The sequence below is a fragment of the Homarus americanus genome, unplaced genomic scaffold (genome assembly GCF_018991925.1).
Source record: "Homarus americanus isolate GMGI-L3 unplaced genomic scaffold, GMGI_Hamer_2.0 scaffold52512, whole genome shotgun sequence".
In the NCBI taxonomy this organism is placed as follows: Eukaryota; Metazoa; Arthropoda; class Malacostraca; order Decapoda; family Nephropidae; genus Homarus; species Homarus americanus.
The window spans coordinates 1,086,844-1,101,231 of record NW_024735442.1 but is presented as its reverse complement, the minus strand read 5'-3'; the positions used below and the strand labels follow the sequence as shown (position 1 = coordinate 1,101,231).

Below are 14,388 nucleotides of genomic sequence, written 5' to 3'. Positions count from 1 at the left end.
TATGTGTGTGTGTGTGTGTGTATGTGTGCTTGTGTTTGTGTCTATATGTGTGTGTGTGTGTGTGTATGTGTGCTTGTGTTTGTGTCTATATGTGTGTGTTTGTGTCTATATGTGTGTGTGTGTGTGTCTATATGTGTGTGTTTGTGTCTAGATGTGTGTGTTTGTGCCAGTCTGCAAATAACTCAGGTAAACACGATGAGGTCTGAGTTACTAATACACTTGTGGTGGTACTTGGTGTGTCGCACGAGGCTGCATTAAGGCCTCGTGTGTGGGGGCTGTGTCTGGCCTTTAATGACCTTTCTATAGTGAACGGTACCTGGAAATGCCACGATCAAGCGGAGATGTAGAAATGATGCGTTTGTATTGCTGTTTTTTTTTGGGGGGGGGTGGGGTGGGTGTGTAGTGTAAGTGGGTGGGTGGGTGGGTGGGTGGAGTGGGGAGAGATTAAGGGAGTGGTGGGTGGGGATGATATGGGGGTGGTGGGTGGGGATGTATGGGGGTGTATGTGGGTGGGGATATTGGGGAGGTATGGAGTGGGTGGTTTATTTTCCTGCCCAAACTTTTTTTTTTTCAAGGAAGAAATTTATTTGTAGTGATGAATGATGATAATTTTTGCTCCCCTCCTTCTAAACCTTCAGTCTTCCATCCTTCTAAGCACAACTCTCTTATCCTTTAACCATCATCTTTTCCATCCTTCAAACTACCCTTCCATCTAACTACCAATAATCTGTTCCAATCATCACTTATCCACCTTTCCCACTACCATCATCGGTAACTTGTCTCTCTCTCTCTCCTCCTATCTACAGTCAACCGGGCCAGGGCGTCGTTCCGGCAGTCCTTTCGTATGGGTTCCCTCCGCCGCGGTAAGTCTCCAGCCTCGGGTCCGTCCACGTCCCCCGGGGCGCGTATGGAACCCATCCCCGACGAACCTGCTGACGAGCCCCAGGAGGAAGACGAGGACAACGCCCATTCCACCAGGTAAGACTCACTCCAACAGGTAAGACAACCACTCCACCTGGTAAGACTCACTCCCGCAGTTAAGACGATCACTCCACCTGGTAAGACTCACTCCCGCAGTTAAGACGATCACTCCAGCTGGTAAAATTCACTCCAGCAGTTAAGACAATCACTCCAGCAGGTCAGACAACTAATCCAGCAAGTAAGATTCACTCCAGCAGGTAAGAGAGGATTTTTACTGGGACTGAGAGTAGAGGAGGCGGACGACTTAGAGACTTGACAGAGACGGAAGAGAGGAGCTGAGCCATGACTTATGAGAGAGAGAAACCTTGCATAGTGGTTGTAGGCAGAAGAAGAAGAGCAAAGACAAACGTTTACTCATTTTAAAAAGTCATGCATAGAGAAAAGAAACGTTGAACAAAGGCTGTAGGAACAAGAAGAAGAACAACAACAAGGAGAAACGTTTATTAAGTACAGAAAGAAAACACAAACCCTACACACAGAGGGAGGGAACAAAAACGTTGTAGAATAAACTAAGCGATGTTTAAGAGGCCGAGACCTGATGTTTGCAGTCGGTCTAGTGTTACAAAGAGACGATGAAGGTAGCAGAGGAATACGAACGGTGTACAGAAGAGTAGATGAAGCCTTGGACCACAGATTACGAACGTTAGACCATAGATTATGAACGTTAGACCACAGATTACGAACGTTAGACCACAGATTACGAACGTTAGACTACAGATTACGAACGTTAGACTACAGATTACGAACGTTAGACCACAGATTACGAACGTTAGACCACATATTATGAACGTTAGACCACAGATTACGAACGTTAGACCACAGATTACGAACGTTAGACCACAGATTACGAACGTTAGACCACAGATTATGAACGTTAGACCACAGATTACGAACGTTAGACCACATGCTGTATTACGAACGTTAGACCACAGATTACGAACGTTAGACCACAGATTACGAACGTTAGACCACAGATTACGAACGTTAGACCACATATTACTAACTTTAAACCACAAATTACGAACGTTAGACCACAGATCACGAACGTTTCTTATGAGTTCGGAACGTTTTACAAGAGGGACACATACTTGTTTACGTGTAGGGAATAATTTAAAGGAAACAAATAAATGTTTTTGTCGTGTATCTAGAACGTTTGACGATTTGAGGAAAGACACATTGACTGAGGAAAGAACGGTCATGGCAGGAGAAATGTTCAGACGTTCTTAAATGGAAATAACATGAGGAGGTGGAGTCCCTATTGTGGCATATGATTCGTTGAGTAGCAAGACTTGGTGTTGGCGCATGAGTGGATTCATGTCGTGTTGATGGAAGGAAGGAAGGAAGGAAGGAAGGAAGGAAGGAAGGAAGGAAGGTAGGTAGGTGCATTAACGGAGGGAAATGGGAGAGTGGGGGTGATGGGTGACAAGGAAGGAAGCAAGGAAGGAAGGAAGGAAGGTGCATTAACGGAGGAAATGGGAGAGTGGGGGTGATGGGTGACAAGGAAGGAAGGAAGGAAGGAAGGAAGGAAGGAAGGAAGGAGGGAAGGAAGGTGCATTAACGGAGGGAAATGGGAGAGTGGGGGTGGTGGGTGACAAGGAAGGAAGGAGGGAAGAGAATGTGGTTAAGAGGAAGGGAAAGACAAAAAGGAATTGAGAAAGAAGGTATAATAGGAAAGAAAAGTATTCAAAGAAAGAGCTGTCAAACGGGGAATAATAATAAGAAGAAGAAGAATAGGGATAAGAAGAAGACTAACAGAAAAGAGAGTTAGAGAGAGAGAAATTCACGAATAACAAATAAAAAACAAACAATAAACAGAAAAGAAAGAATCAAGAATAACAGAAAAAATAGGAAACGGAGAATAAGAGAAATTTGGCAAATAAATGAGCCAAGGGGAGAGAGAGAGAGAGGGGGGGGACATGGTTGATAAAATGATGAAAGGGAATGAGGGAGATGGAGAGAAAGGAGGAGATGGAGAGAGATGACAGGTGATCATTGGATGTAATAGTAATAATTAATGATAACGGGGGGAGGAAGGGAAGGTTTATACTGGTGTGTGTGTGTGTGTGTGTGTGTTGAGAATCCGTTTTCTGTTTTACTCTTGATGGGAGACTTAATTAAACTCACTTTTATCTTGTGTTCCCCTCTAGACTCTCTACCATGTATATACCTCACTTATAGGTCTCTCCTTTCCCTCACCATCTATACACCCTCCTCTTGCTTCCCCACGTATATACCCAACATAGCTACCCCCTCCTCCTGACCCCACCCTCGTATTTAAAAGGGTCAGAGAAGTCACAAAAATTTCTCATTGGGGGCGGGAGTGTTGGCTACTTTGTGAGTCTGTCTCTGGCGACATAATCACACCGGTCCTTCACTCTAACGGCAGATAATGAAGAAAATCCATCTCAGCAAATCTTGGAACATTGCCTGGCGTTCCGGGAGAGGCAAAAGCGAGGAAGGTAGTGGTGGTGGTGGTGGTGGTGATGGTCCTGACGGTGAGAAATAGGACAGTTCCCTCTCCGTGATTTAGTGGTGCTTGGGATAAAGAAGACGGGAGGTGGGTTGGTGTGACCTGCTTTCATGAGATGTTGGTCGGTATGATGAAGTTATACTGGGCCTGGTCTCTGTATGCGGTTTTAATTCAATGTTTATATTTTGAGGGAGAATTTGATGCTGTATGTAGTATTTATTGTTAAAAGGCACCATTTTTTGTTGTTGTCTGGGGAAAAGGAAATGGGGGTTAGGGTTTGCTACTGAGATACTGATAAGACTGTGATTAATTGAGTTACAAGTTTAGAGGAAAAATAATCATATCTTAGCATTTTTTTTAAGGAGTTCTGAGTGACATAGAGGATTTATTAGGTGTATAACTTAATTTATATAATGGCCACTGTGATTTAAAGGTTACTGATAAAGAAAATGATGAGGTGTGCTGATGGCTAACTAAAAATAATCGTCGTCACTAGAGGTTAATATTAGAACAAAACTTATAATTGTAGTGAGTTTCAGGGACCATTTGTTCACCTGACGGCGTTTGTGTTTATTTATGGACGTCAGGCTCAGATTTTTATTGTTTTGCCTTTTTGCTTTTATTTAAATCCAGTTTATCGTGGCGTCAGGTGGTATTGTCAGCTTCGAGAGGTTAAGTTATTAAGGGGAGAGGAAGTAAGGGGGAAACGTGTAAGGGGAGGGGAGGGGGGGGTAAATGATAAGGGAGGGAGGTGGTGACTGAGGGAGAGGGGAGGGAATCACACACAGCCTAGTGCAAACCTATTGATGTCGTCCAGCTGTTCCTCTCTCACACACACACACACACCAGGGGAGCTAATTTTGTCCACCATTGTGAGGACGCCACCATGTTCTTTGTCTCATAAATTGGGTCAAACTTTTGCTGCGGTGGCGGATCTGGACGACTCTGAACAACCTTGAATGACACTGGACGACCCTGGACGACACTGGACGACCCTGGATGCTGTATTTCAACGTTATTACCATTACACTCAGATGAGATGACATAAACCAATCCATATAGTGGATGAGAACTGTGTGGTGTCTGGAGGCCATTAACGACTTGGGGGATACTTAACTATACTAAACTACCGACAAGTTAACCTAACCTAATTATTACGACCAGGGTGTAAGAGGATGGGAGGAGGAGGAAGGGTGGGAGTGTGGGGGGAATAGGGTGGGAGTATAGCAGGCGAGGTGAATGGGAGTCTGGGTGTAGGATGGGGAGGATTTTTTTTTTTTTTAATAATTGGGAGTGTGGGAGGAGGGTAGGAGTATAGCAATAGGATGTGGGTATGGGATGAGGGTGGGAATATAGTAGAAGTGTGTGAGTGGATGGGAGGAGTGTGGGGGGAGGGGGTCGCACGTCAGGTCAACACTGGGGCTGACTGGTTAACCCACTCGTGTGAAATGATTTTTTGAACCACACAGAGTAAACAGGGGCAGGAGCCACCACCCACACAGCCTCGAGTTCTCCGTGTTATGGAGGGAGGACTTGGCCACATCTCTCTATCTGTCTCTTAAACTTTGGACAAGTGTTAGCTCATTACTCACTCGCCCTCGGGTAGACAAGTGAGACTCGACCTTGGCATCTCTCTCACTTGGATCGTGTTATAAATCGCCATTAAAAGACCCGCTTCGACCTGTAGCGAAATCTAATCACCTCATCGGGCCAGATATATGGACGAGAGAGGGATTAGCAGTAGCCTTGATAGCCCCCGGGGGTGGTAAAGGGGGCTACAATATGCTAATTACTCCTCCTACTTAATTAAAAGGCCATAAAAGCTTCACGAAATTGGATTACTAACAACGTTCTAAGAATATCTCCTGAGGATCTTGGCTAATTTGCCTAATGGTGTGTGTGTCAAGGGAGAGTGGTGGGGAGAGGTTAACTATGAATGTGTGTGTTGAAACCTGAACGTGTGAAATATTTGAATTAAAAACACGTAAACACACAGAACATCAATAAGTTTACTTTTAGAGCTAAATTCTTGTTTAATAACACACACACACACACGTTTGACACCCTCATCTTTAAGCGTACAGTTCGTCGCGTTTGAACACTGCTGCAAACTACCCAACTACCTCGTCAGCCATACCCTGTCTCCGTCACCTGCTCCATCTCGTGGCCTCACTCCTCATTCTCGGCCAGTAACACTCAGGACGTTAGAGAACCCAGATTGCGTGACCGGGCCGCCCCTGTGCCTGACTTCAAAGGTTTGTCTCTTGGTCTTTTTTGGTCTTACAAGGAAGTATATGAGTAACTCTCCCTTATAACCAGTATTAATATAAACTACACTGTTTATTGAGTTAAATTTTCTTTTAGACAGAAATAGTTCAGAAAAGAAATAGTTTACTTGGATTAAATTAACTGTATAAAGCGTTAGTAATATCTCCTTTAAGTTTACCGTGTGTATAGATGTTTGGTGTGTGACGAGAGATGTTATACTTCACCATTACCTTACCTCACCTCATCTTACCTTACCTCACTTTACCTCACCTTACCTCACTTTACCTCACCTCATCTTACCTTACCTCACTTTACCTCACCTTACCTCACTTTACCTCACTTTACCTCACCTCACCTTACCTCACTTTACCTTACCTCACCTCACTTTACCTCACCTTACCTTACTTCACCTCACCTCACTTTACCCTACCTCACTTTACCTCACCTTACCTTACCTTACCTTACGAAATTTAAGAAAAAGAATATGAAGTGTGTTCATTAGATCAGGTAAAGGTTGTCTGGTCCTTATACCTGATGCTGCTAGATGGTTTAACCCTTTGAGGATGGTGGTGATTTAGCCCGGAGAGGATGGTGGTTTAACCCTTTGAAGATGGTGATTTAACCCTTTGAGGACGATGGTTTAACTTATAATGGTTTACTTACAGACTGATGATGGTTTAACTCCATAGTCTTCAGTGGGTTAACTCTATATCAAGTGTCTTTACCTGTTACTAGTGAAGGTGATCAGGTGTAACGTCCACGTGTCCTTGCAGAGGGCGTGATGACAGCAGCGACCAGCGGGACCCTTTGCTCGGCTCCTCCGCTGCCCTCCTCAACTCTACGCCCACCAACGCTTCCCACGTTACTATTACTGCCGAAGGTGCTCCAGGGGCCGCCGCCTCTCCTCGTAAGTCCACCGGCGTCATCCCAGCAGCAGGAGCGGGCACCTTACCTACTAGTTCTTCTGCTGTTCCTACTGCCGAGCCTTCTGCTGTTACTACTGCTGCTTCTGGTGCCACTGCCGCTACGCTCGTCGTGTCTACTGCTAGTGATAGAAAGGTTGGTTGTGTGTGTGCGCGCGCGCGCGCGCGCGTGTGTGTGTGTGTGTGTGTGTGTGTGTGTGTGTGGGCGGGAGGGTATAAAGGAGTGTTCAGTATACTGCTTTATAAAGTACGGTAATGTTCCTCTCCATCAAATGAAACAAGTTTCTCTTTCCTCACAAAGCACTAAATTCACATACTGCTAATATTGCCAAGCCTCTCTCTCTCTCTCTCTCTCTCTCTCTCTCTCTCTCTCTCTCTCTCTCTCTCTCTCTCTCTCTCAGGGCATTTCTTACCCCCCACACACACCGCCCGCCCACACACCCCCCACCCCACACACCCCCACCCCCCACACCGCCCCACCCCACCGCTCCACCCCCACACCCTCCACCCCCTAACACCCCTCCCAACACCCCCCCAACAAACGACCCTCCCCCAAATCGACCACTCCCCTCTCTCCACCCCACGTGACTTATCGTGCAGAAAGGACCCGGCCAGGCGCAGGGGGGTTAGGTGGTGGAGTGGATGATTACTTTTGACGGAAACTGTGTCTGTCTATATCTGTCTATCTGTCTTGTCTATATCCGTCTGTCTGCTGGCCAGTCTTTATCTGTCTGTCATCTCACCAAGACTCTCCCCTCGGCAGCACACCTTCGACGCCCTCCACGTGGGTCGTCCTTCCCTCCAGGCTTTCCTAGATGATCGCAAGACGTCCCTGCCCATCTGGAAGAGGAAGGACTCGGCTGTCTCACGCAAGGACTCCGTCGCTACTACTACCTCTAAGGCCTCTGAGAAGGTAAGTGCCTCGGGTTAAATGCCTCACTGGTTCGTCATGACCCGACCTGACCTGACCTGACCTAATCCAAATTAACCCAACCCATCCCAATCCAAATTAAACCGACCCAACCTAATTCAACCCAACTTAACCCAACCCAGTGAGAGTGAGAATAAGAGAGATTGTGAGAGGGAGATAATGTGAGAGGGCAATAGCGTAAGATAGCGATAGCAGCGGGAGAGAGATATATCAAGAGAGAGACAGAGAGATAACGAGAGAGACAATTCCAATTATTTCCTCAAGATTATTACAAGAATTTAATATATAGTCATTGTCTCTGTTATCATTTTTATCATATTTTATTTTTAGAATTTCCTTGGAACATTTTTTTACCCAGGATGAGCTCGAGTGCTTAATGACCCTCGTGGCGGAGTTATGGTCTGACCAGTAGCCCTTGTAGAGTGATCAGCCCCAGGCCTCTCCTTTATAGTGTATAATGCTCGTCTATAGTGTATAAGGCTTCTCTCTAGTGTATAAGGCTTTTCTCTAGTGTATAAGGCTTCTCTCTAGTCTATAAGGCTTCTCTCTAGTGTATAAGGCTTCTCTATAGTGTATAAGGCTTCTCTCTAGTGTATAAGGCTTCTCTATAGTGTATAAGGCTTCTCTATAGTGTATAAGGCTTCTCTATAGTGTATAAGGCTTCTCTATAGTGAATAGCTATAGACGTATGTGTATAGCTATGTATTTGAAGATTTGATAGAGATTTGTAAAGACATGTATGAAACAGAAGATAGAAATATTGCAACTGAGAGAGAGAGAGAGCGAGAGAGAGAGAGAGAGAGAGAGAGAGAGAGAGAGCGAGCAGCAGTGTCCATTTTATCGTCCCTCCACTGGTCTCTCTCACTCATCATTCTATAGGGTCAGTTTCCGCCGTTCAACCCCCCCCTCACCCCCCACCCCCTAAACTGCCTCCTTTACAGCCCACGACTTGAGAAACTGTAGTGTGACTTCCCGCCCAGAGCCTTCGTGGGAGCCTTTAGGTAGCAGCTGTCACGTAGAGAAGTGGTCATAAGTCGTGTGGGAGGTTTAGGATTTTGTAGGCAGGAGACGGGAGGTAGTGTGTCATTGGTGAAGGTGTTGAGGTGTTTATTGAGTAGGAGAGGAGATTGTGGTTTTTTTTTTAAACTCATTGAGTACAGTGAGTTAACCAGGTGATAGATTCTTGAGTACGATGATTTAAAACCTTTGAGTACGATGGTTTGCTTGGCTTTGAGTAAGTTGTTTTAACCATTTTGAATTTACGATGACATTGTACTCAAGTGGTTATGGCATCGTACTCAAGTGGTTATGGCATCGTACTCAAGAGGTTATGGCATCGTACTCAAGTGGTTATGGCATCGTACTCAAGAGGTTATGTAACTTCCTGAGCTCACCTTTGATAATACCAAGCGTAATTAGAAGATGATCTATGGCAGCTGTCCACTCAGGTCATCACAACACCCCTAACCTAACCTAACCACCCCATAGAGAGTAACAGACACTGACATCACTTGCTGAGGACCTTCCTGTAGTGGGCAGAGTCACACGGTCACGGGTCGGTTTACGTAGGTGGATTAGGATAATTTAAAGTGGCCTTGAAGGAGTTGGTGAGTTTGGGTGTTTGATAAAGTCAGTTGGTTCAGCACAGAGGGAAGAGAGAGCCTCCGTCTGGTTTATTTCCTCTGTCTGTCTGTGTCTTATTTTAAATTCTTGATACTCGCCCTTCGACAAATTCCTCATTAATGCTGGAATTTACGGAGCTCATCTCTCGCCCTTATTGTTATTCTTGTATATCATTATTCCTTTCTCATAAAAAAAATACATTCAGTCAAAAAAAAGATGACAAATGATTCTTTTTAATCTGCATAAACGAAGAAATATGAAATAATCGTCTATATTATGATTTTCTCAATAAAAAATGTCTGTATACACACACACACACACACACACACAGGAAAGTTGAATCGTCACAAGAATCTCCTTTTAACCCTTCCTCCTCCTCCTCCAGATGGGGTCCTTTGCAGAGGAGTCCGGGCGGAGCAGGTCGTCCATGCGTCCGGCCACCTCCCTAGACGCCATCAGCCACCACCGCGTCTCTCAGCCCTCCGGCAGGGAGTTCCCCTCTCGCTCTGCTACCATCTCAACAAGTACGTGTGTTCAGGTTTATCTCTCTCTCTCTCTCTCTCTCCATTTACTAGATTCTTCTTTCCCCCTTCTTTCTTTTTTTCTCTCGCTTTATTTACTTCTTTTACTCTCTCTCTCTCTCTCTCTCTCTCTCTCTCTCTCTTTCAGCTAAAAATGTATTTCTCAGGTCCAATTCTTATCTTCTTCCAGATCATAGAAACTTACGAAACAAACTCTTTATTTTTTGTCACCTCTGATGCTCAACCTATGAATAAATTCCCTTTAGTGGCTCCCCCGGGTGTGTCTAAGCGCCCACCACCCCACCCTCTTGTGTTGCTGTGTTTGTCCGTGTTTAGCTGTGACCTCCTTGGGTAAACAAAGCCAGTTTTTTGTTGTAATTTCCCTTACCTTAAAAGAATAATAATAATATAATGCTGTAGTTTTAAAGCCAGTTTCTGCACCAACCTTACTGTACTTGATAGTGTATTCCTCCTTTGGGGTGACTTTTTCCGAATAATTTTTGAGTCCAAGATGTTTTTAGATTTTTGTTTGGTGTTTTTTGGGGCTTATAAACAAAAGATGTATGTTTTTCTGTAGTCTGTTTGGCCCAATGTTCCTCACTGATGCTTTTGGTATGATGTTCCTTTGTTTTTTTTCAGTGTTTTAAGATGATGTAAATATTGAGGAATTTGTCCATTTTTCCTTCAATTCCAATACTTTATATGGTGCTTCTGTGGCTTATTATAACTCTCTTACTGTAGGCTTTTTTTTCATCATGTTTTTGGCTGTAGTTTTGTCTCTCTGCTGTCACTGCTACTTTTTAAATCATCTTTTTTGCAGAAGAAAGTTTGGAAGATCAAGCAAGCGAATCGTCAATCTCGCTAAACAGTCGTACGTAATATTTTAGTGTGGCAGACTGTGGCTTTGATGCAGACTAGCCATAGGTTCTTGTGACTTAGCTCAGTCTAGTCAGCCATACACTTAGCGTCCTCAGAGTAGCTTGATTTTGACTGTAGACTGTCTAAGATTAAGACATATTTAGTTCTAGTTATTTGCTTATATGATTCTAGTTATTTTTTTTGTGTGTGTATACATTTGTCTCTACATTTTAAGCACTGTTTTTTGAGTGGTACTTACATGGCTGAACATCCCTCCTCCCCTTCCCTTCTTCCTTGACACACCTTTAACTATAGCCACTCCGTAAGTGTCTTGGCTGCACCACCACATCAGCACACTCGAGTACTATTTATTCTCCTTAGACGCCACTTAAGAGCCTCTACAGGCCCACTTATGACAGAAGCAACAATGAACGCAGATGATGGTACCGTTTTTTTTTTTAATTCTGGTATAATATTTTGATGTTTGTGGATAATGATTATAAAATGTGTAGTTTTAAGTTCAATTGAAATGATTCTGAAAAAAAAAATATTGTTGATTTGTCATCAAGTGAATCTCTGGAGTTGTCCCTTGTGGCTCTAAATATAGCCGCCATTTTTTTATTCAGTTATACAGTATACCGATAAAAACCCTGTTATATATTTTTTTTCACATTAAAGAAGGTGATTCAGGGAATTACATTATCTTACCTGTATTTCGAAACCATATAATTTTATCTAAGTATTGTTGGTAAAATTATAAATGCTGTAACAGGATCGTCAGGGTTTGTATTTAGTGTTTTTAAATTATATACATATCACTTGTTTGGTCTTATAGGAACGCTACACACGGGGGCAGCATAGAGGGTTGTTTAGGTGTTAATTAATCTCTAAGTGGCTACAACACCTCGTTAAAGACACACCTTGATGGCTTTGTTCTAATACTCCTCACCTGTTCATTATTATTCAGAGCTTTAATAACATCAAAATTTTTATGGCTAACAACAGTAATTATTGTCATTCATTCATTTACAGTAGAAGTGAATGAATGAATGACAACGATTGAAGGGAAAATATGTATTTATTTATTCTACTTTAAAGATTTTATTCAGATTCATTATTCATGTTAAACAGACTTACTTGTTACTTACCTGTGAATGACTCAAATAATTTACATTTATTTTATTCCCGCCAGTGGAGCTTATATATTCCCTTGTTGTAAGTGCATTGAGTAGCACACACACACACACACACACACACACACACACACACACACACACACACACACAGACACACACACACGAACATACTGTACACCCTCCAGCTCAATACTGTCCTTCCTGCCAGTACATTTTTCCTACTTGACATAATATAGTAATTTGGTCATTGTACTGTACAGGTATTTATTCTCCTCAAGAAATGTATCATATATCCAGATAGGTATATTTTTTCTATGCCTTTATGACTTTATTTCAATGAGTCATCCCTTCTGATCTAATTAATTATACCTTTCATTATAGTTAATTTTATGACCTGATGGTAAATGCAGTTTGAGACAAGAATTGATTTACTATTTGAAGATCTAAATATATATGTATATCATTGTAGGCCAGATTAATCTCTTGTTCTCATAGAGTGAATTGTATATCTTTTCTCTCTTGTCTAAAAAAATAAGTTGATACAGTATTGTTTTATACAGTCACAGTGTATAATGATGATACAGTGTAAGTTGTGTCTTATGTCTTACACTGTCAGAGTTGTCGTGCACAGTGTAAGATTGTTCTCCTCCCTTGCTTCACCTAGCGGCCGTTTCTCCCCTCAACTGAATGAAAGTAAACGACACTCAACTTTCCCCCCCCTCAGTCTGGCTTGCCTCCTCCTCTTCCTCCTTCCTCTCCTCCTCCTCCTCCTTCCTCTCCTCCTCCTCCTCTACCTTCCCCTCCTGCTCCTCCATAGAGAAAAATGAAAGCCTCCACCTCCTCCTTTCCTTCCTCCTTCCTCTTGCCTCTCCTCTCCTCTCTAGTACACACTTCCCCTTTCCTTCCCTTTGTCTTGTCCCCCTTCCCTCGCTCATACCTCTCCTCCATTTGTCCCCTTCGTCCCCTTCCCTCTCGTCCCCGTCCCCTTCGTCCCCTTCCCTCTCGTCCCCTTCCCCTCATCCCTTTCCTCTCTTCCCTCTCCTCCGTCCTTCGTCCCCTTCCCTCATCCCCTTCCCCTCATCCCCTTTCTCTCTTCCCCTTCCCCTCGTCCCCTCCCCCTCGTCGTCCTTCTCCTCGCCCACTTTGTCAATAGACCACCGTAGACCCACAAACCCATAATTCTCTCCCCTACCCTCCCAATTTGTTAACCCCTCCCCTCCCCATTTATTTTAACCCCTTATATACCCTGCCCCACCACCCCCCAAATGTTGTAAGTTAACTCTCCCCATCATCCCCCCTCCCCTTCTTCCGTGCTTGAAGTAACAAGTGGGTATGTATGGCAAAGCTTGTAAGTGTACATTGATTGCTCCGTTTGTCTGTTAGTCTGTCTCCCTATCTCCTATTTAATCTCCCTATCTCCTATTTAACCTCCCTATCTCCTATTTAACCTCCCTATCTCCTATTTAACCTCCCTATCTCTATTTAACCTCCCTATCTCCTATTTAACCTCCCTATCTCCTATTTAATCTCCCTATCTCCTATTTAACCTCCCTATCTCCTATTTAACCTCCCTATCTCCTATTTAACCTCCCTATCTCCTATTTAACCTCCCTATCTCCTGTTTACAAGTAATTAGTTAAGAAAGAAATATAATCTCTTTCATATATCTTGCGTGTGATGTTCAGCGGACTGACTTGACTTGTTTTGACTTTCTTATGGTATTTTAGTGAATTGTGATTGATAATGTTGTTGTGGTTATTTAATAGTAAGGTAGTTTATTGTGATTGATCATGTTGTTGTGGTTATTTAATAGTAAGGTAGTTTATTGTGATTGATAATGTTGTTGTGGTTATTTAATAGTAAGGTAGTTTATTGCTCATTTATCTCTGTTAATGGATAATGAGAAATATAGACTATACTATTTGAGTTGGTTAATATATAAGAAAATAGTTGTTTTATGTTTGTTAGCTCCTATGTGAGATAGATTATTTTATATCTATGTAATAAATTTGATTATATAGAAAGTCCGAACCACAAGAGTCAGCCCGTGATAACTACCCAGCCTCTTAGAATTAGTTGACCTTTGATGTTGTTATATAGTCTTTAATGATTGTCTCTCTATCTTTCTTTCTCTCTATCTCTAATTCTAATACCCCCTCCTCTTTTGTTTTTTTTTACTCTTGGTACTGTTGTATGCTGTTGTATGTTGTATCGGTTGTTGTATGTTGTATCGGTTGTTGTATGTTGTATCCTTGCAGTGTATCCCAGCGACCCCTCCCAGCCTGGCCTGAGCGGCAGTAAACACAGACCTCACACCTTCGGCAACCTTGATCCAGGTAAACCCATGTGTGGCTTCTCTCTCTCTCTCTCTCTCTCTCTCTCTCTCTCTCTCTCTCTCTCTCTCTCTCTCTCTCTCTCTCCCAAGGACTTTGCCTCCAGAATATATAATCAAACCTTGAGGTACCGGGGGATGGTGGTGAGGTAGTGGTAGTGTGAGAGGCCAGGGGGGTGAGTAGTATCTTAGGAGTTGAGGTGATAGGGAGGTGGCAGGGATGGTGGTGATTCCTCTTCTCCTCTTCTCTCCTTTCTTCCTCTTCTCCTCTTCTCTCCTTTCTTCCTCTTCTCCTCTTCCCTCCGTTCTTCCTCTTCTCCTCTTCCCTCCCTTTATCCTCTTCTC

At 43.4% G+C, this 14,388-nt stretch overlaps 1 protein-coding gene across 1 annotated transcript in view; it reads left to right on the top strand.

Annotated features, from left to right (window-relative positions):
• Nucleotides 1-806: 806 nt before the first annotated feature.
• LOC121870878 (potassium voltage-gated channel subfamily H member 2-like) overlaps nucleotides 807-14,388 on the top strand; it is a gene marked incomplete at its 5' end in the record, with an annotated part of 37,391 nt that continues 23,809 nt past the window's right edge. Inside the window, 5 exon segments of the mRNA XM_042372851.1 lie at nucleotides 807-978; nucleotides 6,493-6,778; nucleotides 7,406-7,555; nucleotides 9,582-9,720; nucleotides 13,970-14,047. Coding sequence (XP_042228785.1) covers nucleotides 807-978; nucleotides 6,493-6,778; nucleotides 7,406-7,555; nucleotides 9,582-9,720; nucleotides 13,970-14,047 — 825 coding nt within the window.